Genomic DNA, 19,701 nt, shown 5'->3' on the forward strand with positions numbered 1-19,701 from the left:
CCACCACTGGGAATTATGACCTCTTAAACTGGGAACCTAAATAGATAGCTTCCTGATAATTCTAAATAGATTGGCTGTATCAGTATTTTCACTCAATAGTATTTTGTCCCTCTTCGGGCCAAATGTGTTGTTTTGCGAAACAAATTTATGAATTCCGTTTAGTCATGTGGAGGCTGAGTAATCAGGTCAATGACTTAAAATTGAACATGGTTTTACCATAAAACTAATACAATAGGCATTATACCCGTCCAAAGCCTGACCTGACCATATGGTCAGTCCATCAGTTCACCATTAAATTCCCATTTTTGCTGAAGGGTGCCTACTGCCACTCCAAACAATATCTGATCCGGGTTACAGCGGTGGCTTGCAACCTAGTAATAAAAGATTACGTCCCATACTAAGAAATGCAATAACCCTTAACTCCTGAAAATATTGTCAGATCAAAACACAAAGTACACTATTAGAACCGCCTTGTCGGAAACTCCTAAATATTAAACTTACAGTCTCTTGGCTTGAACAAAAAAAAAAAAAAAAAAATATGTTTGCTTGAAAAAAAAGAAAATTGGCTAGAACTACGATATTCTGCATCAAAGGCATACTTTTTCCCGATATTTCTCCTCAGCTAGCAGGGCACTGGAAAATCATAGAGAGTTGATTAATGGCTCATTTGAAAGGAAATTGATTTATTTAAAAACCTTCCGTGATTGATATTACTAAGAGACTGACAATATCCTCACCGAATCAATCTATGAGGACTGTCTTGTATAACGGGCCCATTATCTTTCCAATACTTTATTCGGTTCTAACACAGCCCATCTGCCTCTTCAGTTTCTGGATCAAGTCTCAAAATTTTAAAGGTTGCGACAAAAATTTAATGCTAACCATATTTTTCAGCACTGAAAATTTTAAAAGGTATTTGTATCTGCTGAGCTTAAGTTTAAAAGAGCCTTTACTTTTCTTTGAAAAGTTTATTTTTCGGAAAGCTTTTTTAATTAATTTTTGTTCGGTTTTTATTGCCAAAAATTTTAAGTTTTTAAAATTTCTTATTTAAAAATCAAGCTTAAAAACAAAAAATCAAATATTCATCAAAGTACAAAAATGATATCAAAGTAACAATATCAAAGCGAAAAAATGGGTTTGTGTCAACCTCGGAGTTTTTATTATCTGATGTTTGAACCATTTTTAAGAAAATTGCTATCTCAAAATTTTTTTTCGGATGGGTTTGGGGAAAAAGAGCGCAGGGGGACTAGATTAAGCTTCGGTCTCTTTTGACTCTTTAAAAGTGAACTAGAACTTTCTGTTTTCAATCAAATGAGCCCTCTTTGAAGTTTATACGAGTATCCCTTCTAAAAGAACGATATATATCCCCAGAGTATAACTTACAATGCCTGTTCCTGGGCCCTGGGGGTTGTGTCGACCCCGGAATTTTAATATCTGATGGTTGAACTATTTTTAACAAAATGTTCACCTGGTATTTTCATTGGATGGATTTGTGTATCTGATAAACCCAAAGGCGTGGTGGGCAGATGGGGCTAACTTCCCTCTGATCTTTTTCACTCTGAGAAAATGAACTAAAGCTTCTAATTTTCATTCAAATAAACCCTCTCTGAAGTGTATACGAGGATACCTTCCATAAGAACCACATATGCCCCCAGCGTAATACTTACAACACCTGCCCTGGTCCTGTGGGAGGGAGGGGTGTCGACACAGTAGTTTTTCTTATCTGACCTTTGAACTATTTTTAACGAAATGACCATACGTAAAGGAGTTTTTGTTATATGATCTTTGAACTATCTTTAACAAAATGGCTACCTCAAATTTTTGGCTACCTCAAAATGTGTTTGGTACAATTATTCTGCATATTAGATAGATAGACAAATAAGTGTATTTTAAAGCAAAATATACGGCCATGAACACAGTAAAATAACATAAATGAAAGGCATAAATAACATAAACTTTGATCAGTGATCAAACAGTTCATGGTAACGAACTGTAAGTAAGGAGCAACCCGGCTCAATAGTAACCGAAACTCTAAAACACGGGATTTTGATGCCAGTAGATACATCAAAAGAATTGAATCTTTACGCTGATTTCAAATATAAGTTTCATCAAGTTTAGTCTTACCGATCAAAAGTTACGAGCCTGAAAAATTTGACTTATTTTCGAAAAAAGGGAGAAACACCCCCTAAAAGTGATAGAATCTTAATGAAAATCAAACCACAAGATTCAGCGTAATAGAACTGTAGTACTGCACTGTACTGTAGTACCCTACTGTAGATGTTTCAAGCTCCTATCTGCAAAAATGTGGAATTTTGATTCTTTGCCAGAAGAAAGATCACGGATGCGTGTTTATTTGTTGTTGTTTCTTTCAGGGGTCGATCCAGTAGTCCTAGAATATCGTGAGAGGGCTCATTCAAGCGCAAATTAAAAGTTTTAGTGCCCTTTTTAAGTGAAAAAAAAAAATTGGAGGGCAATTTGTCCCCCTCCCAAGCTTATTTTTTCCCGAAGTCACCCAATCAAAATTTTGAGATAGCCATTTTGTTCTGCATAGTCGGAAATCTAATAAATATGTCTTCGAGGATGACTAAATCCCCCACAGTTCCTGGGAGCAGGGCTGCAAGTTATAAACTTTGCCAACTGTTTACATATAGTATTTATTATTGGGAAGTACAGACGCCAGGAGGGATTTTTTCTAGCTGGGGGACTGAGGAGGGGGTTAATTGGGAGGATCTTTTCACGGAAGATGTTTTCTTGGGGGAAGGGACATTTCTATGAAGGGGGCGCTGGATTTCCTAGCATTATTTAAAAAAACGATCAGAAATTAAATAAAAAGTAAGTTTTTTCAACTGAAAGTAAGGAGCAACATTAGAACTTAAAAAGAACAGAACAGAAATAACAATAAGTAACCTATTCAAACTGAAAATAGCAAAAATTAGCATGAGTAGAGCTGTCAACCCCAATACCTCCTCAAGACCAGGAGATAATTTCCACTTTAGTGAAAACAAAATACATTTTAAATGTTTTCATTTTTTTTACTTTAATAAATAAAGAAGTATTAAGACTATAAGAAATAAATAGCAGAATATGTATATCAAACTGAAAATACATGTTTTTTTTTTGTTTTTAAGCAAAGTGCAAATTATTTTCTGGTCTGAAGAAGACTTGGGTGTTGTCAACCATACTCCTTTTCCTTTTTGCTCGTTTTGAGTTTGACTATGCTATCTATTGTAATTTCTGTTAGTTTTGGGTTTCATTTATTGGTTAATGGTGATTTGTGGTAGTTTTACACTTGGAAGATAAGAAAAACAAACTCGTAGAATTTGACAACGCTTTTGTTGTCATTTTGGATTTCCAAATTCTCAAATTTGGAAATCCTTATTTTCGAAGGAGAGGGGGTATTTTCAGGGGGTGCGCGGGGGTATTTTCCGGGGGGGGGGGGGTAAACGCCTAGAACCATATTTTTTATATGTGTTTTCACTGTCTAATTAAAGAACTTATCCCCATTTGAACTTTTCTTTAAGAATATAATCAGCGCAGCCTCTACCAGGACGGACACCAGCTTGGTTGTCACGGTTTCTTTTTTCCCTTGCCCCTTGAAGCGGTTAAGGAGAATAAGCCCAAAGATTTTTACCGCAATGTTAGTTAGACTTATTCCCAGGTAATTTTTTTAATCAATTTTGTTAGCTTTCTTGTTTGGCTTTAGGGGGTGTTTGCCTTTTTTCTTGTTAGCCTTAGGAATGAATGCACCACCACTGGGAATTATGACCTCTTAAACTGGGAACCTAAATAGATGGCTTTCTGATAATTCTAAATAGATTGGCTGTATCAGTATTTTCACTCAATAGTATTTTGTCCCTCTTCGGGCCAAATGTGTTGTTTTGCGAAACAAATTTATGAATTCCGTTTAGTCATGTGGAGGCTGAGTAATCAGGTCAATGACTTAAAATTGAACATGGTTTTACCATAAAACTAATACAATAGGCATTATACCCGTCCAAAGCCTGACCTGACCATATGGTCAGTCCATCAGTTCACCATTAAATTCCCATTTTTGCTGAAGGGTGCCTACTGCCACTCCAAACAATATCTGATCCGGGTTACAGCGGTGGCTTGCAACCTAGTAATAAAAGATTATGTCACATACTAAGAAATGCAATAGCCATTAACTCCTGAAAATATTGTCAGATCAAAACACAAAGTACACTATTCGAACCGCCTTGTCGGAAACTCCTAAATAGGAAACTTACAGTCTCTTGGCTTGAACAACAAAGAAAAAATGTTTGCTTGAAAAACAAGAAAAGTGGCTAGAACTACGATATTATGCATCAAAGGCATACTTTTTCCCGATATTTCTCCTCAGCTAGCAGGGCACTGGAAGATCAGAGGGTTGATTAATGGCTCATTTGAAAGGAAATTGATTTATTTAAAAACCTTACGTGATTGATATTACTATGAGACTGATAACATCCTCACCGAATCAATCTATGAGGACTGTCTTGTATAACGGGCCCATTATCTTTCCAATACTTTATTCGGTTCTAACACAGCCCATCTGCCTCTTCAGTTTCTGGATCAAGTCTCAAAATTTTAAAGGTTGCGACAAAAATTTAATGCTAACCATATTTTTCAGCCCTGAAAGCTTCTGTTTCCAATTTATTAATTTCTACAGTATATTCTTTTGATATTAGAAACATAGTTCTTTTAACTTCTTCTACGACTAACCCCCCTCTCAGATAAAATGAGGTAAACCCTTTCTTAAGTTAAATGTTAGCGGTGGACTGAGATTGTGCCCACATTTGATATATTAGTGACCCTTTTTCAATTCTTATGGTGAATTTTGTCTTATTGGAGCTTTTTTAAGCAGGCTATAATTTGTTATTTATAATTCACAATATGTGATTTCTTGTGACGTTCCTTACTTACTGTGATTAAGTAAAAAAAAAACTTTCCGAAAAATAAGTTCTTCAAAGAATGTAAAGGCCATTTTAAACTTAGGCTCAGCAGATAGAAATACCTTTTAAAATAAAAACTCAAAACGACCAGAAATTACAATTAAAGAATAAACGAAACCCAAAACGAACAAAAATTAAATAAATAATCATAACATAACATAAAACAAGTAATAATATAAATGAATAAATAGATCTTAAAACGAGTAATGCTTAGATAGAATTAATAAATAAATCTTGCCCTCCGATCTTTTTTCACTCTGAGAAAATGAACTAAAACTTTTAATTTTCATTCAAATAAACCCTCTCTGAAGTTTCTACGAGCATACCTTCCATAAGAACCAAATATGCCCCCAGAGCAATACTTACAACACCTGCCCTGGTCCTGTGGGAGGGAGGGGTGTCGACACAGGAGTTTTTCTTATCTAATCTTTTAACTACTTTTGACAAAATGGCTATACGGAAAAGATTTTTCTTTACACGATCTTTGAACTATTTTTAACAAAATGGCTACCTCAAACTTTTTATCAGATGTATTTGGGGAAAAAGGGCTTGGCGGGGGCTAGTTGCCCTCTGATCACTTTTGACTACTAAAAAGGGCACTAGAACTATCGATTTCCTCCCATCGAATGAGCCCCATTTGAAGTTTATACGACGACCCCTTCTATATGAAGTGCCCATGGGAAAAAAATAAATGGAGTGTGGGGGGATGCTAGCTGCCCTCCGATCACTTTTTACTCTTAAAAGTGAACTACAACTTTCAATTTCCAATCAAATGAGCCCTCTATGAACTTTATACGAGCATCCCTTCCATAACAACCATATATGCCCCAGGGCATAACTTACAACGCCTAAACTCGGGCCCTGAGGGGCTGTGTCGACACCAGAGTTTTTGTTACCAGAACTTTGAACTATTTTTAACAAAATGTCTATCTCAAAATTCTTATCTGATGCATTTAGGGCGTGGAGGAGTGGGGAGGGCTAGTTGCCCTCCGATCTCTTTTTATTCTTAAAAAGTGAACTAGAACTTTCAACTTCCAATCAAATGAGCCCTCTCCGAAGTTTATACGAGCATCCCTTCCATAAGAACTATGTATACCCCTAGATCATTACTCATAACGCCTGCCTCCGTGCCCTGGCGGGTTCCGTCGACACAGGAATTTTTCTTATCTGACCTTTGAACTATTCTTAATGAAATGGCTATTATAAAAATTCTATTGGATGGGCTTGGGGAAAAAAGGGTGTGTGGAGGGGCGGTAGTTGCCCACGGACATATTTTGACTCTTAAAAATTGAACTAGAAAATTTAAATTTCCATTCAAATGAGCCCCCTCTGAAGTTTATACGAGTATCCCTTTCATAAGAACCATATACGCCCCCAGGACAACACTTGCAACGCCTATCCCCCAGGCTCTGGGGGGAGTTTTTGCAATCTAATTTTTGAACAATTTCCAAAACACTGGCTATCTCAAAATTTGTAACGGCCGGGTTTGGGCAAAAAAGAGCGTGGGGGATAGTTTAACTCTCTTGACTCTTAAAAAGTGAACTAAAACTTTCAATTTCCAATCAAAGGAGCCCTCTATGAAGTTTATACGAGCATCCCTTTCATAAGAACCATACATGCCCTTAGGGCATAACTTAGAACCCCTTCCCCTGGGCTCTGGGGGGGGGTCTATTGACACCGAATTTTTTCTTATCCGACCTTTGAACTATTTTTAACAAAATGTCTATCTCAAAATTTTCATCAGATGGGTTTGAAAAAAGAAGGCGTGGGAGAGGGCTAGCTGACCTCGGATCTCTTTTGACTATTAAAAAGTGAGCTCGAACTTTCAATTTCCAATCAAATAAGCCCTCTCTGAAGTTTATACGAGCATCCCTTTCATACGAACCATATTTGCCCCAGGGCATAACTTACAAAGCCTGCCCCCGGAACCTGGGGAGTTGTGTTGACCCCTGAGTTTTCGTTATATGGTCTTTGAACTATTTTAGAAAAAGCTATCTCAAAGTTATTATTGGATGGGTTTGAGGAAAAAAAAGGCGTGGAGGGGGGGGTTTCTAGGTGCCCTCCAATGTCTTTTGACTCTTAAAAAGTGAACCAGAACTTTCAATTTCAAATCAAATGAGCCCTCTTTGAAGTTTATACGATCATCCCTTCCATAAGACCCATATATGGCCCCAGGGCATAACTTACAACCCCTGCCTCCGGGCCCTGGGGGGTTGTTTCGACGCCAGAATCCCTTGCCCTGAGGGCTGTGGGGGAGATGTCATCCTCAAAGACCTAATTTCCAGAACTTAAAACTAGGTTTAATAAAATGGCTATCTCAAAATTTTGATTGGATGTATTTGGTGAAAAGGTGGGCCCTCCAATCACTTTCGACTATTAAAAAGGGCACTAGCCCTTTAAATTTCCAATCGAATGAGCCTTTTTTGAAGTTTCTTCGACATCGCCTTCTATATGCCCCCAGGGTATAACTTAAAATCCTTGCCTTGAGGGTGGTTGGGGAGTGTCCTTCCCAAAAACATATTTTCTATCCGAAAATAAACTACGCTGAACAAAATGGTTATCTCAAAATTTTAATTTGTTGTGTTTGGGGGACTGATGGGCGTGGGGGGGGGGGGGCTAGTTGCCCACCAACCCCTTTCGACTAATAAAAAGCGCACAAACCCTTTGAGTTTCCAATCGAATGAGCCTTTTTTGAAGTTTCTACGACAAAACCTTCTATAAAAACCTTATATGCCGCCGGGGCATAACTTAAAACCCTTGCCCTGAGGGTTATGGGGGAGTGTCCTCCTCAATAACATATTTTCTATCTGGAAATCGACTACGCTGAACAAAATGGCTATCTCAAAACTTTGATTGGATGTATTTCGGGGATGGTGGGCGTGGGGGGGGGGGGCTAGCTGCCCTCCAATCACTTTCGACTATTAAAAAGGGCACTAGAACTCTCGAGCCCCCTTTGAGGTTTCTACGACGACCCCTTCCATATGAAGTGCCTCTGGGAAAAAAAAATAAATAAATAATAATAAAACATTGGAGCCGTATGGCCTTTACTATAGGAAACGCTATAGTGTTGCCTTTGACTTATAAGCCTTGGGTTACGCTGTAGGGAACTGTACTAATTCTTCCTTTTTTAAATCTATTCATTGGGACACATTAGAATTTGTTCACTTTCTATCACTAAAGAAGTCTCATTTCGGATGATTTCCTGGTTTATATTTAAGTAAATTCAAACCTCGAGGAGGGGGGAGGGTGAGATGTATTATCCTATCTGGGTCCTTGAGAAACTAAAATAAGTTATATTGCCTAAATGCGTTATCTTCAAAATAAATGAGACGATTTTCTAGCAAAACTAGTTTCACATTTCTGAATTAAATTCTGCAGGCTTGCCTCTCACCCGCCCCCCTCCCCCTGGATAATTCTCACCTGACACCTTTGCTAGCCTGCGCTTATTATGTCATCTGTTCTGACTTTAAACATTGATTAAATAAAAATTGGGCGTTTCCAGATAGGGCTAATTTTAATCCATTCTATTTATAAACTCGAGTTCGACTGCTAAATTTTTGCCAAGTTCACTTTGTTAAAAGTGCCAAACGGTATTGTAGCAGGGCTGAAAATTGGATAATTTTGGAGACAAAATTTGATTTCTTTGTTTGAAATTATGGTGAAAAATAGCCAAATTTTGCTTAATCATACTTGTGCTGATGTAGTGGTCATTTAGATTGAAGATTATTTATTGTCTGTCGGATAATGCCAATTCTATATAATGTCAATTCTACTTTTACTTTATTTTTCCGATATCCATAGTATGGGTTGGATTGAACATTTCAAACACTTTTTTTCATAAAAGTACAGCTTGTTTGTAATGGCACAAGTTCAAAGGCATTGAACTTAGGCTTTGAAAGGGATGATTCACAAGGAATTCTCTGGCCAGATAAACAAAAACCAGTATTTACCTTCTTTTAAAATTCACTTTGATGTTTGCTTTATGGACTCCAATAGAAGACCAACGATAGAGATAAAATAAAAGAGAAATAAAGGATGCAAAGATGAAGAAAAACTAAACATTAAACGGGTATTCTTAGTTCTAAAAGTGTATCAGCGCAAAAACACAATTTTTGACGCAAATAAGAAATAAACCCGGTGACGGTAAGGTAGCTAGCTTCTCGCAAATTCACAATGAGATTTAGCTAATACCAGACACATCTACAATGTACTTATATGACCGGCTACCTCTGGATAACAAAGATAGACCCACATGGTTAAATTCCTATACAATTTGTTTTTTTAAGCTAAGGATGATGCTAATTGATGATGAAGCTCTAGCTGGTTTACTAAATTCAAAACCCAAAATTCAAATAAGTAGAGCTTTGGTGGCTGTTGTAGTTAGCCCAGGCGAGGCTACAGCTAAATATAATTGTGAATGGATTTTTAGGCGAATACGAAATATGATTTAGATGTTAATGAAAACGATGATGCGAGACATCAAGGCATTCTAATTAGCGACCGACAACAGTGAGTATAAAAGATACTTGCGTAAACCTCAATAACGGGGACGATCGTAGATCTTTTGACGCAAAAATCTTATAGTGGTGACAAAAGGCTGAAAAACACTGGAAGCCACTTGAAGCCCACAGCATTTTAGATCAAATCAAACGCGTTTATTGACTACAGCAAAAAATTGCCAATTGTAACGTGGTTTTAATAAAAATGCTAAAAAATGCGAAGTTTAAAAGCACAAAGTATTCAGAGTATTATACAATAATTTCACGCATAATTATGTTAAGCATCACTTGATTTGGAGTCATAATAATCCGAGTTGAAAAATTTAGTACGAGGAGCTGGCCTTGGAGGCATTTTTCTCTGTAAGGAATAAGTGCATGGCTCAAATACAGGCGGATATTCCAAGCTAGATCTTTGGCATTTCTCCTGCTTAGCATTCCCATCTGAAAGAAAAAACCAAATTTAAAATAAGTAATGACAGAATATGGGACCTGCCAGAAAGATTCTAATTCCTTTACATTTTTAATATATAAACTAGATAAATAAATACATATTTTATCATATATGTTACTATGAATTTCCAAAATCTGGTTAATGTCAACATTCACCGGTGAATGTCCAAAATTCCCTTTTCTCTCCTTTGGTTCTATTAGCTTTGTGAATCATCTTTCTCAGTCTTATGCTAGCTTTGTTGATAAAAGTTAAAGTTGGGTTAGGTTAAATTAGCTTATAAATCTCAGAAACGGGTTAAAAAACCTAACTTAACCTGTCACCGTCAAACCTTACATAAAACTGAAAAAGTTAAATGGCAACACTGACTTAATCCAAGGAGAAAAAGGTAATTCGGACATTGACCGATTTTAGACATTCACGGTAACATATATATATATATATATATATATATATATATATATATATATATATAAAAATAAAAAAAATATATATATATATATATATATATATATATATATATATATATATATATATATATATATATATATATATATATATATATATATATATATATATATATATATATATATATATATATATATATATATATATATATATATATATATATATATATATATATATATATATACGTATCGAAGGAGTTGCTGTAGAAACTTAATTTTAACAGTCGAAAGTGATTGGAGGGCAACTAGCCCCCCCCCACGCCCATAATTCCCTCAAACACATCCAATCAAAATTTTGAGATAGCCATTTTGTTCAGCGTAGGTGATTTCCAGATGGAAAAAATGTTTTTGAGGAGGTCACTCCCCCACAACCCTTAGTGCAAGGGTTTTAAGTTATGCCCTGGGGGCACATAAGAACGATGTTGGCGCAATGTAGTTTTATCATTTTTTTTTCCTTTAGAGCAGGGCACTCCGTATCAAAGAATTTGTCGTAGAAACTTCGAAAAGGGCTCATTCAATTGGAAATTGGAGTGGCTTGTGCCCTTTTTAATAGTCGAAACTGATTGGAAGGCGACTAACACCCCTTCCACGCCCACCATTTCCCAAAAATACATCCAATTAAAATTTTGAGACAACCATTTTGTTAAGTGTAGTTGATTTCCACATATAAATTATGTTTTTGAGCAGGACACTCCCCCACAACCCTCAGGGCAAGGGTTGTAAGCTATGCCCTGGGGGCATATAAGGGTTTTATAGACAGCATTGTTCTAGAAACTTCAGAAAGGGCTCATTCGATTGAAAATTCACAGGGCTAGTGCCATCTTCAAGAGTCAAAAGGGATTTGAGGGCAACTAACCCCCCTCTCACGCCCCCCTTTTCACCAAACACATCCAATCAACATTTTGAGATAGACATTTTATTCAACGTAGTTTTAAGTTCTGGAAATTAGGTCTTTGAGGATGACCACCCCCTGACAGCTCTCAGGACAAGGGTTGTAAGTTATGCCCTGGGGGCATATAAGGTTTTTATAGCACACGTTGTCGTAGAAAATTCAAAAAGGGCTCATTCGATTGGAGATTGAAATGGGTAGTGCCCTTTTTAATAGTCAAAAGTGAGTGGAAGGCAACTGACACCTCTTCAACGCCCACCATTTCCCCAAACACATCCAATAAAAATTTTTAGATAGCCATTTTGTTCTACGCAGTTCAAAGTTTAGGAAATTATACCTTTGAGCAGGACACTCCCCCAACAGTCTTCAGGGCAAGGGTTATAAGTTATGCCCTGGGGAGATATAAGGTTTTTATTGAAAGCTTTGTCGTAGAAACTTGAAAAAGGGCTCATTCGATTGGAAGTTCAAAGGGCTAGTGCCCTTTATGATGGTCGAAAGTGATTGGAGGGCAACTAACACCCCTCTCACGACCATCTTTACCCCAAACACATCCAACCAAAATTTTTAGATGGCCATTTTGTTCAACGTAGTTAAGAGTTTTGGACATTAGGTCTTTGAGGATGACAACAACCCTCAGAGCAAGGGTTGTAACTTATGCCCTGGGGGCATATAAGGTTTTTATAGAAGGTGTTGTCGTAGAAACTTCAAAAAAAGTTAATTCGATTGGAAATTCAAAGGGCTAATGCCCTTTTTAATAGTCGAAAGTGATTGGAGGGCTAATAGCCCCCCTATAACGTCCATCATTCCCCCAAACACATTCAATAAAAATTTTGAGATAGCTATTTTGTTCAGCGTAGTTGATTTCCAGATAGAAAATATGCTTTTGAGGAGGATACTCCCCCACGTTTTGAGTTTGACAGAATTTATTACACCAAGGCTGATGATGGCTTAAAAAAGAGATGAATCGGAATTAGTGGGTATGCTGGTACCAATTATAGTAAGTTTATTATCAATGTACATACCAGATCCAGCCTGATTCACAGCGGGATTAGGTGTAGATGGCACTGTTGGCGTACGACTGGTACTTTCAATAGCTCCTGGATGTATAGCAGTGAAGCCCGGGGTCGAGGGAGGACTATAAACAAATACATCTGCTGTGGTTACAGTTGGTGTTCTTCTTTGCTTCCCAATCATAGAAATACCCATTGTTGGCTTTAAAGGAAAATACAAATTCTGAGAAAGCTAAATAAAAACTAGAGCTAAAAACAATAGACAAAGGATGCCAAAAACTGGTTATAGTTGTAAAATACTAAGAAAAACTGAGCAGTTATTTGATGATCTTTTGAGCTGAAACAGAGAATCCTATTAAAAAAATCTTATTAAAATAAAATTTCACTTGAACAATAACTTTGGAAATAGAAGCTGTGAGGAAGAGGAAATAGAAGCTAGAAGCTGTGGAATAGAAAAATGAGAAGCATTAGAATCGGAGTATGTTACATGGCTCTATATAGTATCCATGGGCTGTATGTAAATTGTAAAGCATGTAAACTATTTTGCTCTTCACTGAATCGTCAGATCGGATAACATTCTTAAGCCAATCAGAACAACGCATAACTCAAGTCAATCGATGCCCTACTCAGAATTATTTTCTCATATTTCAATTTCCAAACTAACAACAAACAGAAAAAGAAAGTTGGAATTTTCTATCATTCAGTTATATTATTTTTGTTTATCAACATCTATTATTATTTCCCCTGGAAGATTTTCCATCATGAAACATCCCTCCCCCCACCCAAGATAAAATTCCCCTCGGACATTTCCCTCCTGGAAAAATAAAAAATATAAATCCATGACCTTGCTTTTCGAAAAAAAAATTGTAGAGCTTGAAACCTCCACAATGAGATTCTCTGATGTTTCAATACGTTGTACACATATGTTTAAATAAATTGACACACATGTGTATAACTAAAAATTCAAAAATATTACTATTTAAAATTGCTGAAAACAAAGCTCCCAGAAGAAATCCCCCCCCCTGATTCGGCGACGATTCCCCAAAGCAAGGTATCCGCCCCCCCCCCCCCATCTAAACAACAAACCATCGCCCCTCCATCATAAAAGCTGATACACACTTATGCATTACTGCATTATGAGGGAAATCAGTTTATTCCAACGGAGCATTAAAATAAATGTCAAAAACACTTTTCTTGAATAAGAGGGGAGGTGTCACCCCACAGCATCCTTATTGATGCTTAGTCAAAATGGAGGGAGATGAGATATTACTTCCTAAAAATTGTAGACAACTGTATTGCTGACAAACTAATTTTAGAAAAATTCCTACAGTTGTAAATAGAAGCTTGACTGTAAAATTTTACATATCTAGAACCAACAGAATCAACGTATTAACTGCTATCAAAATTGTTTTTTTAAGTTTTGGTTACAACTGGGCGGTGTCACTCCTTACTTGCAGTTCGTTATCACGAATTCTTTAATAGTAAGTTGCAATCTAAAGATAGAAAAGTGAAAACTAAATACGAACAAGTTTAAATAGATTAATAATGGAACTCTTAGTTAAAAGGGCTGTGTTCTAACACCTAAAACGAGTCTACTCTATACCTGATAACTACAGGGTATTTCAAGCACACCATTTCGACAGCTTCAGCTTTCGCAGCTATTTAAATAACCAAACACACACAGTCTACATGTTAGAGAAGACGTAGAGGGGGGGGGATCTCCTATTTTCTTCCCTTGATGCAGGGGTCCTGACGCTTCAAAAATCTTCACTTTTAGACCCTAATCCAGGGATATTTTCTTACTTACACAAAATTTCACAAATCTCTTCTGAGAGATCCTTAGATCGTCCCTGATCTAGTGCGTAGGTATGTAAAAAAACAAAGCCGTACAAGATAAACAAATATGTAAAGCTGATTGAATAAAAGATAAATAAAAATAGAGAGAAAAAAGAGTTTTAGACTTACTTTACATGACCGCGGGGATAGCATACTACTGTCATCTGTAGCTGCTTCTTTCGGTGAGTTTGCATCGTCCATTGGAAGAGAACCGCCGATTTTTCTTTTATTCCAACTCAAAAAGGAATCGTTTCGGGCCACTCTCCTGAAATCAGATTTATTTTATAGGGATAAAAACTTTATCAAGAAAACAGTTTTTATTCTTTAGATTTTAACACTATTTAGAACACATGAATAAAAAAAAGGAAAAAAAAATTAAGAATAATAATAAATAAATACGTTTTTATGTCACTCGTGGGCCTATATTGAAGTAAAATAAGATTCCTACTACTATTTTCCTTCTCAGTACAACAAAACGAAAACACTGAAAGAATATTACCTATTAAAAAGTGGTTTTGAAAAAAAAAAAAAAACATCATACAAAATTCACAATTTCATCAACATATTCAGTTTCAATTTAAGATGTTCCTCATGCTACGGTCACTGCCAAAATAAAAAGGACAATCGATATTACAATAAGACAATCAAAAATTATGTTTAGTCAGCTATCAATTTAAAAAAAAAACACATAGTTTGTCTGAGGTCAGGTGGTGGGCTAAGGTTCCGGCATGTGTGAATGAGCTAGGCTATAGACTCGGACTCCCCCCCACCCCCCGTATTTTTTCCAATTTTCATACAAATCACCGTCCTATTTTCGTTTTAGTTTTTGCCATTTTGAATTCTTACCGTAATGCATTTTTGCATACGCGCCTCCTAAAGTCATTCATTATTTTCTCATTAATTTTTTTTGTAAAGTGTGTATGTATGTATCTATTTCCAAACAAACCGTCGGGCCATAGGAAAAAACGGAACATAAATAAAACAAAACGAACAAAAAAAAACACAGATAAATTAAAAAGAAAAACCTGCTTATATATGAATCTTCACGAAATTATTTATAAAGAGATACATCTTTCACGATGCATCAGCCCTTCATCAACATACTTAGCCAAATTCCTTAATGTCATTTTAACTCGTGATCCTACAATCCCTTCCATTCACCTTCTATCTGTCAACACTAACAAAAAACACTCATTTTTCAGACCCGCCAATTCCTTAGAATTCCCCCAAAAATGAAAAATATCCTCACCATCTTCCCCACACATCGGACAAGAGACTGGTTAAACACTATGACCCCTAAGTTTCATCTCTCTTTCCCCAACATCAATCGACCCTCCCCTTAAATTCAAAATCCATTTTATTTCTTCCTCTTTCAACCCCAACGTAAAATAAACTTCTTCCCCCCACGTGTCTTTCACTACACCGTACTATACAGACTCAGGGATCCCGAGGCTTTCTTCTGAACCAGCCACTGCTGTATTCCTTGCTCGTGTAACCTTTCTTTTACCTTATCAACCATTGTATCCGAATTCGATCCTTTACCTTCATTCCAAAATACGAATGTCCTACTTCATCTAAAATTTTCTTAATTTCATGCGGCCACTCTATCTCTATCTTATCCTCCAGCAAACTAGCGTTGGCTAAATACTTAATCTTTCCAGCCTCACTTTTTAAAATTAAATTCACACACATATTTCCCTTTTGTACTCTATGCTTAGAGATAATATCAGAAAGCTTAAGGCATTCAGTCACAACTGAAAAGCTTGAGTAGATTTCGGCATCACGAGCTGATATTTTTCAATCATAGACCAGTTCATGGTGAAAATATCCTACCTCTCCCCCCCTTTCCTTTAACGGCTTTCATCTTAAAAGCTTAATGTCCACTTATTTCTCTCTTTTTTCCTTCCCTCGTTGTCTCTCGAGAGATCTTCTACCTCTTTGGTTTTTTTCTCTTCTTGAATATTTGTCTTCCTTCCTTTGTGTAAGTCCATTTTCTTCTCAAATATTTACACATGGGACAATGCATGAATTTTAAAGACCTAGCATTTTTGTCTTTAATTTCACACATCTTGCCAGCATGAATAATTGATTCACGAAATATATTTCTTCCTATGATCTATACATTGAATACTAATATCGAAGAAGATCACTCGAGTGAATACTTCTTCTATTCACTCGAATTCTCGAGTTAATACTTTTAGTCAGGTTTACCTCTTTGACCTTTAATTTAAGTTCAATTCTCTGTTTTTACCTCACACTTTTTATTCTTTACAAACAAACTGATTATGTGCAAGCAACATTTCCTGTGAAACCAAACCAAATAAAATACTATTCTAAATTGCATGGTCAGTTCTAAGTGAAGAATTCAAGGGTCATTATACCATATAAAGTAGTATACTATTGATACTATTACTACTAACAGCTCACCCCAGCAACAAGCCACATGGGCCAACACAGCTACGCACGGTCCTCCTCCATCCTAATCTATTCAAAACCTCCTCTTTACACACTCCCAGGAAGTTGCTATTTCCCTTAACTTTTCTTTACGAGATCCTCTTACCCCAACCATGGACGAACTGCTTTCCGTTTAGCCCTAGACGGTTGGCCAAAAAGGACAATCCTCGGCAATCTGTCATCCTTTACCCGCAGAATGGCCCTTGCCATCTCAACCTTTCACTCATTATAGCCCTAGAAAGCGGGATTGTACCACACTTTTTGTACAGCCAACTATTTGATATAAAGTCAGTCATCCGGGTACCCAAAACAGTCCGTAGACAATTTCTCTGGAAAATATCTAGCAAATTTTCAGTCGTTTTTCGGAGCGCCAACGCTTCAAAACCATATTTGAGCACTGTCATCACTGTAGTTTCCATTGTTCTAATCTTGATTTGCAAACTTATCTTTCTATTCTTCCTAATTTTTTTTACTGTGAAAAATAACCGTGAGCCTTGGCTATTCTAATTTTAACATCTTCACTGCTCCCAACGTCTTTGCTTATAATACTACCAAGGTAAGTAAAGCTGTACACTTGATCAATCTTTTGTACCCAACGTCACGTTTTCATCTTCCCTTATTCCCTTATCTTCTCAACATCAATTTTCAAACCTATTCTAGCATCATGAACTCGCAAAACCTCTAAAACTTCGTTCATTTTGCTCACACTTTCATCTAGGATACTTAAATCATCAGCATAACCTAAGTCCAGGACAGTTTTTCCCCCCTATTTGATTCCGTCCTCTCCCATTGCCTTTCATGTACTCCTTAAGACGAAGTCCATCAAAATAATCCATATAAAAGAGGATAGAACACAACCCTGCTTATCTCCTGATTTACTACGAAAGCAGCTGCTATCCTCATTTCCTAACCATACAAGAATAAGTCCTTCGCTAAAGCTCTTCAATCAACAGAATCGAACACTTGCTTGTAATCTTTAAAACTGAGACCAAATGTGTTTGATAACTCAGGCACTTCTCAATTATTAGCCTAAGAATGAAAATTTGGTCGACCCATCCTCTACTCTTCCTAAAACCGCACTGTTTTTCTCTCATAAGTTTTTCTACAGTACCTCTCAGTCTAAGAAGTATCATATTACTAAGTAATTTGCCTACCTACAGAGATCAGGCTAATGCCTAGATAATTAACACACTCACTCCTGTCGTCTTTCTTATACGGTGGTTTAATTGGGTTTTCCTAAAATCGTTAGGTACTTCCCCTTTTCAAAAATCATATTCATAATCTTCAATAACTTATTTCTAACCTCAGAGCCACCATATTTAAGAAACTCATTTACTACCCTAGCAGCAACTGGGGCCTTATTATTTTTTAATCCTTTCAATACTGTCGCTAATTCTTCCTCACAAAACAATTCTTCCTTCACATCCAAGGTATCACAAACTTTTTCATTTTCCTCTATATCTTTTCCTGCAATTTCATCACGGTTTAGCACATACTAAAAATGTTCTGCCAATCTCTCTTTAACTCTTTCCTTGTCACAAATTGTGGCCCCGTTCCTATCTTTAACTACGGTAAGTCGGAATTGACTCCTCCCTCTCAATTTATTAACATGTCAGTACAATATTTTACTGCTATGCCGTCTAGCTTCATCTTCCAGATCCCTGGCAATTTTATCCATGGCCTCCACTTCACACCTCCTTAGTTCATATTTGAATACTTTCTCCACTTTCTTTACATTCGTCTTGTTTTCATATTAAATAAAAAACAACAAGTTTTTTTAACAGAAACTAAGGAACGACGTTAAAACTTAAAACGAACAGAAATTATTCCGTATAAGAAAAAGGGGCAGTCCCCTCCTCAACGCCTCGCTCTTTACACTAAAGTTTTTCATTGTTTAAAAAAAATAGAGTTGTGAGAAAGTCAAACTTTAGCGTAAAGAGCGAGGCGATGAGGAGGAGACAGTCCCTTTCATATACGGAATAATTTCTTTTCGTTTTAAGTTTTAACGTCGTTCCTTACTTTCAGTTAAAAAAACTTGTTTTTTTATTTAATTTTTGAACGTTTTTGAATTAATGCAGGTTTTGATTTTGGCTCACCGTACATGAATAATTACAACAAAATTTTCATATTAATTTTACTTTTATTTGGTTAAATGGCTTTCTCGAAAGTTGTTTAATTTTATTTATGAACGTTTTTATTTGTAATAAACATACGTAACTTAGGAATTAACTTACGTAACGAACTTCTATATTCATATATTTTTATACGTATATTAGGGGGTTCGCTCCCTAGTCAATACCTTGCTCTTTAAGCCAATGCGCGTGGGAGGGGGCCTAGTTTCCCTCCATTTTTTCGTCACTTGAAAAGGGCACTAGAACTTTTAATTTCCGTTCCAATGAACCCTCCCACAATATTCTACGACCAATGGGTCCATACGATCACCCCTGGGAAAAAAACAAAAAAACAAATGAACACGCATCCGTGATCGTTCTTCTGGCAAAAATGCAAAATACCATATTTTTGTAGATAGGTGCTTGAAACCTCTACAGTAGAGTTCTCTGATACGCTGAATATGATGGTGTGATTTTCATTAAGGTTCTATATCTTTTAAGGGGTCTTTCTCCCTTTTTTCTAAAATCAGCCAAATTTAATCAGGTAACTTTTGATGGGTAAGACTGAACTTGATGAAACTTATATATTTGAAATCAGCATTAAAATCTGATTCTTTTGATGTATCTATTGGTATCAAAATTCCGTTTTTTAGAGTTTTGGTTACTATTGAGCCGGGTCGCTCCTTACTTACAGTTCGTTACCACGAACTGTTTGACTACGGCAAGTCCGGATTGACTCCTCCCTCTCAATTTATTAACATGCCAGTACAATATTTTTTGTCCCTCCTCAACGCCTCGCTCATTACAATAAGGTTTTTCATTGTTTAAAAAAAATAGAGTTGTGAGAAAGTCAAACTTTAGCGTAAAGAACGAGGTGTTGAGGAGGGGACAGCCCCTTTCATATACGGAATAATTTCAGTTCGTTTTAAGTTTTAACGTCGTTCCTTACTTTCAGTTTAAAAAACTTGTTGTTTTTTTTATTCGATTTTTGAACGTTTTTGAGTTAATGCAGGTTTTGATTTTGACTCACCGTAC

At 36.5% G+C, this 19,701-nt stretch overlaps 1 protein-coding gene across 1 annotated transcript in view; it reads right to left on the reverse strand.

The window, feature by feature from the left end:
• Window positions 1–9,627: 9,627 nt before the first annotated feature.
• The window catches only part of cnk (connector enhancer of ksr), a 122,894-nt gene continuing 112,820 nt past the window's right edge, over window positions 9,628–19,701 (reverse strand). Inside the window, exons 16-18 of the mRNA XM_089100439.1 lie at window positions 14,231–14,366; window positions 12,278–12,467; window positions 9,628–9,892 (exon numbers count right to left, since the gene is read on the reverse strand). Coding sequence (XP_088956565.1) covers window positions 9,729–9,892; window positions 12,278–12,467; window positions 14,231–14,366 — 490 coding nt within the window. The 3' untranslated portion in view covers window positions 9,628–9,728. The remainder of the gene's footprint in view (window positions 9,893–12,277; window positions 12,468–14,230; window positions 14,367–19,701) is intronic.

Source organism: Artemia sp. Qi Xiang Cuo, chromosome 2, assembly GCF_049724085.1.
Source record: "Artemia sp. Qi Xiang Cuo chromosome 2, ASM4972408v1, whole genome shotgun sequence".
Taxonomy (NCBI): domain Eukaryota; kingdom Metazoa; phylum Arthropoda; class Branchiopoda; order Anostraca; family Artemiidae; genus Artemia; species Artemia sp. Qi Xiang Cuo.